The sequence below is a fragment of the Cyprinus carpio genome, chromosome A12 (genome assembly GCF_018340385.1).
Source record: "Cyprinus carpio isolate SPL01 chromosome A12, ASM1834038v1, whole genome shotgun sequence".
Classification (NCBI taxonomy): Eukaryota; Metazoa; Chordata; class Actinopteri; order Cypriniformes; family Cyprinidae; genus Cyprinus; species Cyprinus carpio.
Genome location: NC_056583.1, coordinates 1,011,002 through 1,026,718, shown reverse-complemented (window position 1 = coordinate 1,026,718; position 15,717 = coordinate 1,011,002). Strand labels below are relative to the sequence as shown.

At 37.1% G+C, this 15,717-nt stretch overlaps 2 protein-coding genes across 2 annotated transcripts; both read left to right on the top strand.

Annotated features, from left to right (window-relative positions):
• The first annotated feature begins 2,452 nt into the window (after nucleotides 1-2,452).
• On the top strand, nucleotides 2,453-5,315 carry LOC109049733 (somatostatin receptor type 2). Its single transcript, XM_019067393.2, is given in 2 exon segments — nucleotides 2,453-3,420; nucleotides 3,423-5,315. Coding segments are annotated over 2 exon segments (1,035 nt in total). The 5' UTR covers nucleotides 2,453-2,657; the 3' UTR covers nucleotides 3,695-5,315.
• Nucleotides 5,316-8,668: 3,353 nt separating this feature from the next.
• On the top strand, nucleotides 8,669-11,968 carry sstr2a (somatostatin receptor 2a). The gene is made up of 2 exons (XM_042767083.1): nucleotides 8,669-8,958; nucleotides 10,423-11,968. Exon 2 carries the CDS (start codon nucleotides 10,461-10,463, stop codon nucleotides 11,601-11,603), a length of 1,143 nt encoding a protein of 380 aa, XP_042623017.1. The 5' UTR covers nucleotides 8,669-8,958; nucleotides 10,423-10,460; the 3' UTR covers nucleotides 11,604-11,968.
• The last annotated feature ends 3,749 nt before the right edge of the window (nucleotides 11,969-15,717 follow it).

Sequence of the window (15,717 nt, the reverse complement as noted above, 5' to 3'; positions counted from 1 at the left end):
CGCATGACGTTTACAAATGACCTAAGATCTTAAAAGTTTTACAGCTGAGTATTATTGTGAACTCGTGGATTAGAGAAGGAAAAATAAAAACATTCTGTGCCCCTGAGTATGTTATTCTGGAAACATTGCATGCGCTCTGATACTTTCACACTGCTTTATATTCAAGTGACCCGAGTTTGAGCCCCTTTTAAATCATATCCCAATCCCATGAATGAATTATGAAATTTAATACTTTTCATTTCGCAGTATTTCTCTAATCAACCTTTTCCTATCTCTAGTCCTTAATCTTTTCATTTTTCGCATGCGTGTGCGTTAGCTCCTTTGTATTTGCTTATCAGTCATAACTCTCCTTTTATCTCTAATCTCTTTTCTCATTTATTTGATCTAATTTCTTGTTTGATAACGGCAGCTGTCTTGGAAATGTTTGGTTAAGCATCCTGCACTGCTTCTTGTCTCTTTTATGGTGAGCAGATTTTTTGCTTCTTTCATGATTCACTAACCTCGTGAACTTCTCATGTATTTACATCTTTAAGAACAGAATGGAAGGATCAGACAAGTTCTGAAAGAGGATTTGATGTTTTTGAAATAACAGGGGACCACAAATTGATATATAAAAATGACTTCCAGCACACAGAACATGATTTCTGTATTATTTTTTTTATTAATGCATGAATAGATTATACTGGATTTCTCATCAGGTTACAGAATGTCAACAACAGATGTGTCAAAATGCAACATAACAAATAGAAGCATCGCTGAATTTTATGTGCATTTGGGATTTGTAATTCAGTTTAAGAGATAAAAGTGGAGTCATTTCAGTAGTGCCTGAAAAACAGAAACAATGGAACTATTAAGAAAAAACACACATGCAACAAAAACTTGAAAGACGAAGAAATAAAGAGATGCACAGACAAGACCAGGAACGTGTTTCTGGAGCAAAGGTTTATCCTAGCTCTTCTTTTCCAAGCAGTTACAATTCTTAGAAACTACAACGTAAACCGGTATGTTCCTTGTTAAGAGCTACAAGAAAACTCCAGCCCAGAACAGTGAAACCAAATGCCGGCCGTCTAGATTTATTAGAGAGGACTGGATACCTGTCTTCAAGTGACAAGAGGCATTTTAAAACCTCTAAATGAGCTCAGCCTACAAAGCATTTCCAAGTTTACAGTAACACTCCAATGGATCGTTCCAAATTCTAGGAATGATTTCATGGAATTGGGAGAGGAGTGATCTCCAAAACATTCTGCTTATTGCATAACAACAAATCTACTACGAAAACTGTGTTTGTCACTGAGGTGAGATAAGCATTACCTCCCTCAGCTGCTGTAATCCTGGGAAGTTCACTGTGAGAATTGCGGCATTCCAACTATGCGTGTCCGAGGAGGAACAGGACTAAGGTGATCGCTCATTACTCTTGCCCTTCTATCTGCGATCGTTTCCACCCACCGAGGCCTTGCGCGTGATAAATGATCCACTGACCAACAAACAAAGACAATCAGAGAGAAATATAAACAGTGAAGGGGGGGACGCAGCACATTAGAACAAGCAGAGGGAGACAGGCCAGACTCATCACTCATCCTTTGGGGACGTATTTGGAAAGTGGGTGGCCCAGAGGGGAAGTTGGGGGTTGATCGGCTCAGATTGACCCCCCACTGAACTGCGAGGAAAGGGAGGACACAGAGGGGTGGAGAGAAGGAGGAAAATGTGAGCAAGGGAGTGTGAAAGAAAGAGGCTGGATGGACCTTCTGACGAGGGTGTTTAGTTATGAAAACAAAAGTATTGTAACAGATGGCACCCTGGAAACCTCATAACAGCGGATTGGAACGAGCCGGCGCAGCTTATCAGAGTCAACGGATGACTTTAGACACACACACACACACACACACACACTGGACACTGCAGGGGGGATATATAAGATCTCACTAGGAGAGTCAAACACCCAATAGATTTCTGCTTTGGAGTCTAGATCTTTCAACAAATATCCTAACAACCGTTTTTTGGGTGAAGCTTGTTTTTTCTCTAAGCTTATGGTAAAATTTCTTCAAAGACCAACCGGGGGACGTTCTTGAGATGGGAAAATAAACCAGCTTCGAGGACAAGGTGGATGCAAACCTGTGGAGATCAAGAACAAATTTAAGGCAAGATCTGATACTCTTGATCTTCTCCTGCAAGGACTATAAACTACAAGCGTTTCTGACCAATACATTTCTGCAACTTCTGCAAGGACTACCAACTATTTTCTTCCAGAAATCTTGCCAATTTCTAATAAGTTTGAATTTCTGCAAGGACTACACATTATTGTTTTCCAAAACTTTTCGCAAGTTCTAATACTTTTGAACTTCTCCTGCAACTAATACTTTTGAACATCTCCTGCAAGGACTACCAACAATGACTACCAAACAACTACCAAACATTAATCAAACTCTAATCAATCCAAAATTCATTCAGCTCTAATACTTTTGAACATCTCCTGCAAGGACTACCAACCATTTTTGACATTTTAAGCAAGCTCTAATGCATTCAAACGTCATTTCCAAGGACTACAAACCATTTTTGACCAGAAATTTGGGCAAAATCTAACACATTTGAACTACTTCTGCAAGAACTACAAACCATTTCTTGACATTTCACCAAGATCTAAGAGAAGTTGACCAGAAATGGAAACTGCGAAACCTTTGGGAATGTTTTACGACAACGTTTCGATTCTAGATCTGGACAGCGCTGCGATAAACAACATCTACATCCGGGAGGACTTCGATGCTTTCAGCGTCACCATGGCCGTCTTGTACCTGGCCGTGTGCATTGTGGGATTGGCCGGGAACTCGCTGGTCATCGTCACCATTCTGAAACTGGACAAAATGTCTTCGGCGACCACCGTCTACATTTTCAACTTGGCTTTGGCGGATGGCCTCTTCATGGTGGGACTCCCGTTCATCGCCATCCAAAACTTCCAGGACCAGTGGATCTTCGGAGAAGCCGTTTGTAAGCTGGTTATGGTTCTGGACGGCATCAATCAGTTCACAAGCGTGTTCTGCTTAACGGTGATGAGTGTTGATCGTTATATGGCTCTGGTAGACCCGCTGCGCTTCGCTCGCTGGCGGACGCCTCGACGGGCGAAGATCATCGCCACATTAATGTGGTTCATCTCTCTGTTTCCAGTGCTTCCGATGGCTATTCACTTTTCCACCACCTACGGTTTGTGCACCATTGACCCTCATATTGCATCGGACTCCTGGTGGTTGGCTTTTCTTAGCTACACATTCGTACTGGGCTTCGCCTTGCCGTTCACCATAATGATCGTGTTTTACACGGCACTTCTAGTGACTCTGAGAAACGCCAGACAGCAGACGTCTCCTTCAATGGAAAGCCACAGGTTTGAGACACAGGTAACCAAGATGGTGGTGGCGGTAGTTTTGGTGTTTGCATCTGCTGGCTGCCGTTCTACGTCTTCAACTTTTGCTCTCTGCACCGGATAGACCCGGTGCTCGATTTCACGCGTGGCTTTGAGTTTGTGGTGCTGCTGTCGTACTCGTGGAGCTGCGCCAATCCAATACTGTACGCATGTCTGTCGGAAACATTTCGAAGGCATTTCCACGCCCTCCTCTGCCCTCACAAGAGCTCCCCGACACACTTTGACAGAGACACCGAGGGCTTTGTCTTGCACGACACCAACGTACAAAGCATGCTAGCTTAGTACGTCTCTGTTTATATGTAAATATTTAGAAGGGTTCGTGTTGCAATGCATTCCCACTTTGTAAACAATCACTCTTTGCTTGCCACATTTTTCTAGTACACTTCAAATTATGAGTCTTTGAGATTGCTTTTGCTTCTATGCAATAGAGAAAAAGACATGAGCAGACTGAGTCATCATAATAAGTGATGAGCGGAAGTCAATAACTCACCTTATGCTGCAGCAAAGTGCTTTTACCACAAAAGCAAAGTCACTTGCTTTCCATGCAAAAGGAAGGGCCGTGTTGTAAGGATGATTATGCCATTTCTGCTCTCCTGTACAATCGCTGTCAAACTGATTGTGGACTTCAGGATGATGTCATGGTTGTCATGGCATCCAGCTTGGACCAAATATTTGAGGACTTTTGTGTGACTGTTGCCGAATGACACATGAAAAAAGAATGTGGTTGTGAATTTGATAAATTAGATGTTAATGGGCAACACTGGTTTAAATGAACATGTGTTATTAATTATATATACAATATCTACACAGGGTAATGTATATTTTTATTATTTGATATATATATAAATTTCTTTATTTGGTTTGACAGGATGGCACACCAAGAAACTATAAGTAATTATGCTTTGTAATATATTCTGAACTTATGATTAGAAATTAACAATTTACCCTTATTTTCAGCGTATCACAGTATTTTGCCAATGTTTATGGTTTATGCCAATATTTTACTTTATTGCATGTATGGAACACTTGCATGTAATCATCAAAAAATATAATTTTTTCACTTTCTACAGATGTAAATCATCATTGCTCATAAACATTAAAATTCAGAGCTAACAACAGAGTGTGTAATTCTCTTTGTTCAAGTAAGTAGACTGAATTATTTAAACGTTTATGAAACTTTGAGCACGTTGATGCTGTCAAAGGAGCACATTTTCAGATTAAATGTTCAGAGAAACAAAAATGCATCCAGAATGAGTTGTTTCTGCTTTAAAATGTATAAATGTATAACCACTTGCAGAGAAAACCATGAAGTTGGTAACTGAGAAATGCATTGAGAAAAAGGTCCTCAGAACCTCTTTGCCTCACATCTGGCCCAAATGTTATAAACGTGTTGTTTTTGCTGCAGTTTTATAGGCAGCCGAGGTGCAATACAAGCCTATAACATACCTTTCCTTACTCAGTATTCATGACTAAAGGGAAACCTGGTAGCATAAAACTTTTCTCATCAAAACAAGGGTACAAACACACATGTATGCATGTATATGCATGCACTTTTCCTAAAAATGACCACTGTTGCCAGTCTTCCTGTTAAAAATAAATAAATAAACGTGCATAAATGTATAAGACAGGACTTGGTGGGAGACAGCATGCTTAGATGAGAACACTTAAAATACTTCATTCCCATGAACAAATGTAGAAGAAGAGTATCCCATGGCTCCATGATGAATACGTTTTCCTGACGATTGTCAAAAAATTATACCTCTGACATAAAACAGAAGCAATCCAAGATCATCAAATCTTCCAAAAAAAAAAATAATAATAATATTTATATATAAATTTAGAAGGTTAGCAATGGCTCTCACACACTTTATGTACCGAAACAATTTTAAAAGACATCTCTCAGGAGGTTATGGGATCACGTCCCTCATTACTCTCAACGAAAGGCAGCATGTATGTTATGTCATAAACAACTATGAATAGAAAATTACTAATTCAGAATAAGCATCAAGCAAAATATAACTTTATATATAATATATACTATAATATACGCTAATATACAGTACAGGTCAAAAGTTTGGAAACATTACTATTTTTAATGTTTTTGAAAGAAGTTTCTTCTGCTCATCAAGCCTGCATTTATTTGATCAAAAATACAGAAAAAAATGTAATATTGTGATATATTATTACAATTTAAAATAATTGTTTTTTTTAAATTTATTATACTTTAAATTATCATTTATTTCTGTGATGCAAGCTGAATTTTTAGGATCATTATCACATGATCCTTTAGAAATCATTCTAATATGATGATTCATTATCAGAGTTGGAAACAGTTCTGCTGCTTAATATTTTTTCAGAACATGTGATACTTTTTTAGGATACTTTGATAAAAAGTAAAAAAAAAAAAAAAAGAAGCTATGTTTTTAAAATATAAATATTTTGTAATAACAATATACACTACTGGTCAGTAATTTGGGGTCAGTAATTTTTTTTTCTTACTTTTTTTAAATAAAATCAATACTTTTATTCAGCAAGGATGTGTTAAATTGATAAAAAGTGATAGTAAAGAAAATATATTATTAGAATATATATTATTAGAACTTTTTTTTTTTAATAAATAAATGCAGTTCTTTTTAACCTTTTATTCATCAAATATATTAGACAGCAGAACTGTTTCCAACACTCATAATAAATCAGAATATTAGAATGATTTCTAAATGATCATGTGATAGACTGGATGTTACATGTGACACTGAAGGCTGGAGTACTGATGCTGAAAATTCAGCTTTGCATCACAGGAATAAATTATTTTTTAAAGTATATTCAAATAGAAAACTATTATTTTAAGTTGTAATAATACTTCACAATATTACTGTTTTTTTCTGTATTTTTGATCAAAAATGATGCAGGCTTGATGAGCAGAAGAGACTTCTTTCAAAAAACATTAAAAATAGTAATGTTTCCAAACTTTTGACCTGTACTGTATACATATATATATATATATATACTTTAATTCACAGTCTTGGTTCTGTGTTTTTGTGTCGTACTTGTCCAAAACATTTCATTTTAACCCTGCCTTTATATATATATAAGTTAAAATTTCGACATACTCTAGTTAACAACAAAACCTTCCACTAGTTCACTTTTCACTTGTCTGATTTCATTTCTTGTTCCCAACCTTTGCACCTTAGAAAACATCCTTTTAAACTCCTAGCTTAGCTGTCTGATTATAATCATGTATTATCAGTAGTTATCACTGTGCCTACACTGACAAAGGCTTTTAATTGGGCCCTTGGGCGTCACGTGTCCAGTGCAGGCCTATAATGTATTTCAGTGATAAAACGAATAGGTTAGTCTCCTGAGGTACTTATTCAAGACAGCCATATACAGTTTAAAGAAAAAAAATATTAATAATGTGGTAACATTGATTTAACAAAATGTCTCATTTTGCATTCATCTTCTATTTGTAACCTTATATACCGCTGCACTGCTTTCAAATTGTTTTTCTACTCTTTATAGTCTAGTTTATTCAGTTTTTTGGAGAGTTTTGCCATCTCAAAGGGTGTGTTTGATAGCATTTTTTTTTTCTAGCATTTTATGTATCCTAAATACAAACTACTAATATTTTCATCCTATGTAAATAATTTGACAAAATATAATTAAAATATGATGCACAAAAATGATGGATTTTTATGGTAAATATATACATAATGATTTTATAGATATTTACATGTTCACATTTCAGATTCACATTTCAGTCTTTGTCTGGGATAAGCTTAAAACAACCAAATATATACATTAATGTAATTGTAAAACATTAATGGTGCAGGCATGATAAAACGTTTCCAAGACGGTTTTAATAAAACCTTCATATAGCAAAAATAAAAACCGTTAACAAAAGTCAGCAACTGGGACATAAAAGTGCCCAAAGTTAAAGAAACACAGAAATGCTTTGCATCTTATTACTAATGCACAATCCTCTCTCTTTCAACCACACACCATCTTAACAACAATCAGATTTCCCATTGCTTTTATTCCGTCAGCTTGAGAACAATGGATTTCCTCTTTGTCCCCCTTTTCTTGATTTAAAACAGTGCAAATATCCATTTGGTCAGAGTTTCCAAACAAGTTAGTACCCGATGTTTAGAAAATAAATGGCTCACTATTTCCACCACGTATCAAAAGTATATATAACTATATTAACAAATATATTATTTTAGTCAAGTTGCGTCTGTTTATCGTCATTGCCATTGACCTTTAACCCCATATATTCTCAGTTTCTGCTCTTGTTGAGTAAGTGCTGTCAGAGGTGAAGGCCCACTGGTGTGTTCACCATTTCTCTTCTGTTAGGATGAAGGATTTCAGTTCTGTTAAAGCAGAAGATACTATAACTAATCTCAGTTTTCACATTTTTGAGGTAAGGGCGGAAGCAATTTGTACCTTGAATGTGCAAGGCTTCCGTCTCATTCCCTTACAGTTATTATCTGTGCAAAAACAGTAAGTTATGCTGCTTGATACTGCAAACTGGCATTTGTTTTCATTCATTTTAATTCCCTGATAGCGCACATACATATCAGAGACGTCTATTTGATGTCTGCATTTACATCAGTAAGACATATGCTATTTTTTTTTTTAGTGTTTGCTCATCTGCAATATGTCTATATGACGTTTCCTATGCAGATGTCAAATAGATGATTAGAAGATGTCTTTAAGATGATTTAGAATGCATGTAAAACTGACATCTTATAGACGTCTATCAGACATATTGCAGACGTACCCTTAGCTATCTGGGATTCATTATAAGAAACATACTGCGGAAATGGCTCAAAAGTAGTTTTACCATTTACTGCACTTTGTTATTTATGTAGCTATTTACCAACAGCGGCTAATGGAACAAAAGTTGCGCGTGCACATTCAAAGAAAATAGCTTGTTTCCCCGTTTTATAGAGCTTAAGGTGTCCGTTTTACAGCTTAATGGTGCAAGTTTCGAGTTCACAGTATGGGAAGATATGATTTCTCATGATATGACTCATTTAAAGTCTCTGAATTTATTTCCCACGTGCATTTATTTTAATCCAATCTAATTTTAAACATCTTTTTTGGGGGGTAAGGGATTCGTATAAATAATTATTTTGACCCCTGTCATATTCCCGTATCCTTATCAAGACCACACAGCAAAAAACAACTGAATATAGCCTTCCACGTCGTCGAGATTAATGCACCTCGTCCGCGGCGCACGGTATATCAAGGAGGGCTGGAAGCGCGCGCGCTCGGTGGATCAGCAGCTCCATCTGCACGCGGGATGCTTTAGTTTATTTCCCACAGAAATAACGATCGCTTGTTATCTGAGGCGAACTGCCGGTGTCCTGACGCACGAACGGACGCGCGCGAGCTTATCAGGAGGCGTCAAGTCCGAGAGTCGTTTATTCTGAGGCGGATTTCGCACTTGCTCGAACAGTTTTGCGGTGATATTATTGTGCTCAGTGGAAGCATGTGAAGCTGTTATATTCCAGGAATGGATCTTCAAAGGTGTCCGAAAACTACAGGTAAATAATTCAATTGAAATGCATCCGTGCAGGGTTTAAAATAGTCTTTTTTATTTGTATTTAATTATTTATTATTATTTTACAGCTTAATAATTCGCATGGCATGCAGCTGCCAACATATTATTTATTATTTAACTTTTTTATTTGTTAATAAAAAGTGAACGCTAGTAATTCTACGAATTGTTATTAGTCGTTTTTAGGTAAAATTGTTAAGACAAGTCGTATAGGGGACTGTTTTAGCTAATGTCAAAATTATTTTGATTCATATTTGGCATTTTGTCATATATGTCGTTTACGTGTTGAAAATCATATGATAGCCACTGTAGAATGAGGAAAGAGAATAGTCTATTTAATTGCTAAATTAGAGAGTCTGAGTCTGTTTAAGTGAAGGAAACTATGATTTGATCTCAGCTGGGTTTCTGTAGTGCTGTGCTTTCTCAGTTTAAGATGCTGTGATAATGTGTGGGATGAAGACAGACACGATTTGGATGGATCTCTGATCTAACAGCACTGCAGTACTTCACTTTTATATGCATTCACTCGTTCAGCTGAGCCTTGGATGAGCTGTGAAGCAAAAATAAGTCTGCATCATTTGTTAGAGGATCTGTAGATCAAATAGTTCTGCTGTTTGCTCGGAAAAGATCAATTAAACCAATGTTTGCTAGGGCTGAAGTCAATGCGGTGCAAGAACGGTAAAGTCCTTGTTTACCCAAAGTTGCAGATCAAACCTGTAAGCAGTTTTGACAATCTAGCAGCATGTGACCTTAAAATTGCATTAGGGTTTGTCTTTTGATCCATAATCATTTTTGATAAAAAGGCTGTTTACATTTAGTCACTTTGTGCATTTTCACTTGGCCACATAAATGTGTTTTGCATATTGCTTTTATTTGCATGTGTATAAATCCAGTCTGCTGTTCTCTCAATATGCCAAAATATTAGAATTCACATTTATTATCACATGCTTTTTTTGAGATTCATGGTTGCTCCATCCATGTGTCTTATCCATGTTTGCATCCAAACGTTAGTACGCTGTCCTAAACCCGTTTGGGGCAGGTAAACCATTTACGGTTGGCCGCATCTTATATTTATCTCAAATGCATGAAGTGAAAAGACTAATATAGATTCTAAGAATTCAAGGAAGAAATATAAAGTTTTTAAAATGTAATTACAATACGTTTCTACAATATATGTAGTAGTAGCTTATCAGTGGTGACTGTCAGTTAATGTACATATGGCAGAAGTATACGGAAAAATCAATCAGTTCATTCTAATGTGGAAATAAGGGCTACGGTCCACTGTTAATATATGCACAAAAGTCTACAAGACTATGTGTAAACTGGCAGAATTTGTTTGGATTTGGGTTTACTGTTATTCAAGATAGAAAAGGCAGATCTAGGTGTGACATTTTCCAAACGATGAGCTTGGCTGTTAACTCACATCTCTTGTTTTTATAAACGCACACAGGTTTCCCCAGTGAATAAACACTGCCAAACACTGCCAAAATGGACACGAAATGGACGTTTATGCCCAATTCCAACATGTCCCTCCCTGACCGCCTGCTCAATGATAGTTTCTTCCCCGGAAACGAGTCTGACTTTGGTCTGGAGGTTTACCCTCACAATAGCACCCACCATGGATTTGACCAAACCAGTTCTGTGGTCATCACGTTCGTGTACTTCGTCGTCTGCGCGGTGGGGCTCTGTGGGAACGCCCTGGTCATTTACGTCATCCTCCGCTACGCCAAGATGAAGACCGTCACGAACATCTACATTCTGAACCTGGCCGTGGCGGATGTCCTGTGCATGTTGAGCTTGCCTTTCATCGCCATTCAGCTCTCGCTGCTCCACTGGCCCTTTGGATCGGCGATATGCCGCATCGTCCTAACCGTGGACTCCATGAACCAGTTCACCAGCATCTTCTTTCTGACGGTCATGAGCTTCGATCGATACTTGGCCGTGGTGCATCCGATCAAATCCACCAAATGGCGAAAGCCGCGCATGGCCAAAACCATCAGCCTGGCCATGTGGGGCGTTTCTCTGCTGGTCAACCTACCGATTATGATCTACAGCGGTGTGAACATTAAAAAGAATGAGGCAAGGACGTGTACCATGTTGTGGCCGGAACCACAGAACACCTACTACACCGCTTTCATCTTCTACACCTTCTTCATGGGGTTTTTCTTTCCACTGATAGTCATCTCCATGTGCTACCTGCTCATCGTCATAAAGGTGAAATCCTCCGGCATGCGAGTCGGCTCCACCAAACGAAAGCGCTCTGAGCGGAAAGTCACCCGTATGGTGTCTATCGTAGTGGTGGTGTTCGTCTTATGCTGGCTACCTTTCTACGTATTCAACGTGACCTCAGTGACCGGAACCGTTCCCACCACACCTGTGCTGAAGAGCACCTTTGACTTTGTGGTGGTGCTGGGTTACGCCAACAGCTGCGCCAACCCCATCCTCTACGCCTTCTTGTCGGACAACTTCAAGAAGAGCTTCCAAAACGTCCTGTGTCTTAAACGAGTCGGGGGCTTGGACGAGATTGAGCGCAGCGACAGTCGTCAGGACAGGACTCGAATGGTCAACGACGTCATGTCCGAAACGCACAACGCCGCGCTGCTCAACGGAGACCTTCAGACCAGCATCTGAATCTTAAAATGTGCATGAACTTGATCTGACTTGTCTCATGTATTTAAGCGATGAGCAAACGAATGTTATTTACTGTAAATAACTCTGTTTGGTGTAACTGTCTGAAGAAATTCTGAAGCTGTTGTGTTTCTTATGTGTGTATGTTCACTCCAGTGCCAAAATTGTCTTTAATGTTAAGAGATTAGTCTACAGATGGTACAAGATCACGGCCCTCATTAGATAAACATGATTTCATTCTCTTCATGGAAACGCAAGGCCGAGCTTGTTAGAGGCTTCTTATTATTCAAGGCTTTTTGTGATGATGAATACAAGATGAGTGAGTGCATGACAAGACCAAATCTCTGAATATAAAACATCTCCGAAATCAAAAAAAGATGTATGTTTGGGTGGCACATTTATTTGTTGTTTATTTAGTGAATTATGCTTAGAATATCTTGTTTACATCTAACTCCGATTCCCAGTCGAGTTTTATTTTGGCAGAGCAAATGTACAGGAGGAAAAAGATGGGCTCTGTTACAAAACTTAGTAAGCTTTCTACTTAAACAGCATTATATGCTGCTCCAAAAAGTGTAGGCAGCACCAGTTAAGATACTTCATTCTCAAGGCAGTATTTATATAGTATCCTTCATAAAAAAGCAATCTTAGTATGCACAGTAAAAAAATAATAATAATAATAATTAAAATGGACTATTTTACCCATATTTTGTGTGCTATGTGTTTTTATGCTTATTAGAGGATTGCTGTTACCTTTGCAACATACTAATGCCTGATTCTATAGGAATCAAGAGTCATTATGGCCTTAAATGCACACTAGGTTTTGAAACAGAGCTTCAGATTAATTAATTTAGAGCTTTATCATTGCCTGACCTTTAGAAAGTTATAGGACTTTTTATTATGTTCCTAATTGTGCAAATGAAGTATGAAGTCACCAAATGGCTATTGTTGGTACTAAATAAGCATTGATCAGCTGCCAAATGAGATGCAAAGAAATCCTCGTTCCTGCTGTCACACAAACACAAGTCCTTGCTCACAAGGGAGCAGTGACACAGACAGAGAAAGCACGAGGGCATGCCGTTCACTCGCTATTCTGAGAAAGTATTCAAACAAGTGCATAATTACACAGTTCTTGTAAAAAATATACCTCATTATAAAACATAAGATGTACAGCCTTTAACCATCATTGTGATGAATGCATCCCGTCACAATAATGTGGAAGCATCACTACACATGGACTGTTCTGTGGTGATGATGAATAGCATCAAAGCAGCTGCTTTACATATGCATTGCTTGGAGGACTTTAAAAACAACTATTTATTCTAGCAAGGCTGATAAAACGAGTGCCTTAAATAATCACGCAGAAACCGTGTGCATTCATTCATAGAGCTTTAACAATAAACCCTCCACCTGAATGTACAGTCCATTCATCTGCTGTTATGTGCTTGTAAATAAGTTGCTCGTTTAAAACCGCTGTTGCTCACAAAGCTGTATAATGTGTAAATATTGAGCTGGTATTAACGGAACGTATTCAGCTCTCGCCCGTTTGAGGGGTTTAGAACATTTTAACATTTGCGAAGGGCTAAAACTGAACTTGTTTACTTTAGCGTGTGTCTGATTTCTAAGGGCCAGAATCAGATCTGATACACTGCACGTGTTGCAAAGTGAATGAGTTCACGTTCAGTTTTTTTTTTTTTTTTTTTTAGGACACATTTTGAACCCTGGGGAAATATTGATGACGGCAAAGTGGTTATTGCAGTGTTTGTCAAGTGCTTTGAGTTCAGTTCAGTGTGCCTTTGACCGTCAAGCAGTGTGTGTTAGTGTGTCGTCATGTTTCTGTCTTGTATCTCATGTCAAGTTGCTAGAGTTCTCAGTCTGATGGTGTGGGTACAAAAGCATTAACTTAATATTAATGACAAATTGCAAAGATGTCTGTCATTTTACATCATACCATACATCTGTTTGATTAAAGGAACAGTACACCCAAAAATGAAAATTTACAAAATATATACTCTCCCTCAGGCCATCCGAGATTAAGATGAGTTTGTTTCTGCATCAGATTTGGAGAAATGTAGCACTGCATCAGTGTCTCAGCAATGGATGCTCTGCAGTGAATGGGTGCCGTCAGATCTTTTGTCTTCTCCAGAAATTAACTGATGGACTGGAGTGCTGTGGATTACTTGTGGATTATTGTGATTTTTTTACCAGCTGTTTGGACTCTCATTTTGACGGCACCCATTCACTGCAGAGCATTCATTGCTGAGACACTGATGCAATGCTACATTTCTACAAACCTGATGAAGAAACACACTCATCTTGAATGGCCTGAGGCTGAGAATGTGTCTGTCATTCTCTTCTTTGCTAAACTGCCACAGCTCAATTTTTGCACAGCTGTTTATTTTAAAGATCCAATTTATTACAATCCACTTAAGCAGACTAATCCTCAGGTCTAATTAAATGATTCCTCACGCGCTCTTGTTGTCATGTAGAGAAAGCACGAATGTGTTTTAATTAAATTTTACAAAGGCGCAAAACCATTTTAAATGAAGTAGAGAACATTACATATTTTATAACTTTTAACAATAAAATTTTATAATAAGGTATAATTTGTTAGCATGAGCAATGCATTATCTCACATAAACCAGTGATATATTTTGAAGCGTTTATTAATATTAGTCAATGCACTAATAGAAATGCAGTTATATTGTACAGTTATATACAACTTTTGGTTTAAAAACATATTAGTACATTTTGAAATGAACATTGATTAAGATTAACAAAGGCTTTAGGAGTATTGTTTATTGTTAGTTCATGTTTAGTTAATAAATAAAGTGTTTCCCATTTAACATTACTGTTGTTTTAAAGCTTCAGTCAAAATACAAAATAATGCAAATCACCTAAATGTAATATGATTTCATTTGTGAGGTGCAATAAATAATATTCTAAAGTTATATGTATGCATTTGTGTTTAAAAGTGGCTGGTAATGATTTTCACTGCGAGATGTTCATGTTAAATAATCCCCAGTTTACAAACATATTACTGAGAAATCATTCTCGTTAGAAATCTGTGAGTCAGGTTTACCCTTCAACACGAGTGACGAACTGCTGTAATGACACATAAAGAAACCTTGACTTATAAAGGTGTATGACAAAAACCTTTTTTTCTCATATTGTTGCAAAATGTCTCCCTCTGTTGTCCAGTTTGGGTTTCGTTTTCTATTTAAAGAGTGAAGGATTGTAGACTTGCGTTCGGATCTTGAATGGCTTTGTATCTTTTGGCTTGTATATGGAGTATGCATCATGTTCATGACCTGTAATTATTGAAAAATTGTTGAGAAACATGTTATTGAGTAAAGGCCAACCTTTTTCAGTGTTGTCAATGACAAAAATGAAATGCATTATATTCATTTTTCAAACAAATAAAGGCTTGTGTGTGAACAGTGCTGAGTTTGACTTGTGTATGTGCAGTATAATGATCAAATGAAGCTCAGTAACTCTAATGCAAATGTCTTTTTTTTTTCTTTTTTTCTTTTTTTTTTCTCAGTTTATGATTGTATGATTATAATGTGTATATTTACCAAAATATTACACTCAAAAAAAAAAAAAAAAAATAATAATAATAATAATTCTAGGTTGTTTCAACCCAACTTTGGGTCAAATATAGACTTACCCAACCGTTGGGTTAAATTTTTACATTAAATTTTTAACCCAAAAGTTGGGTTACTCCATATTTGACCCAAAGTTGGGTTGAAACAACCCAGAATTTTTTAGAGTGTCTACATTTATTTGAATAAAAATACAGTAAAAAAAAAAAAAATAGTGAAATATTATTACAATTTAAAACAGCTGTTTTCTGTGTAAATATCTGTTAAACTGTAATTTATTTATGTGATGTGCAGCTGTATTTTCAGCATCATTACTCCAGTCTTCAGTGTCCCATGATCTTCAGAAATCATTCTAATATGCTGATTTGCTGCTCAAGAAACATTTCTGATTATTATCAGTTAAAAACACTCAATATTTCTGTGGAAACGGTGATGCATTTTATTTTTCAAGATTCACAGATGATTAGAACGCTCAAAAGAACAGCATTTAGTTGACTTTGTTTGTTGCATAACAA

Excerpts from the sequence above, each read along its gene's own strand:
- sstr2a (XM_042767083.1), top strand. The coding sequence starts at position 10,461 with ATGGACACGAAATGGACGTTTATGCCCAATTCCAACATGTCCCTCCCT.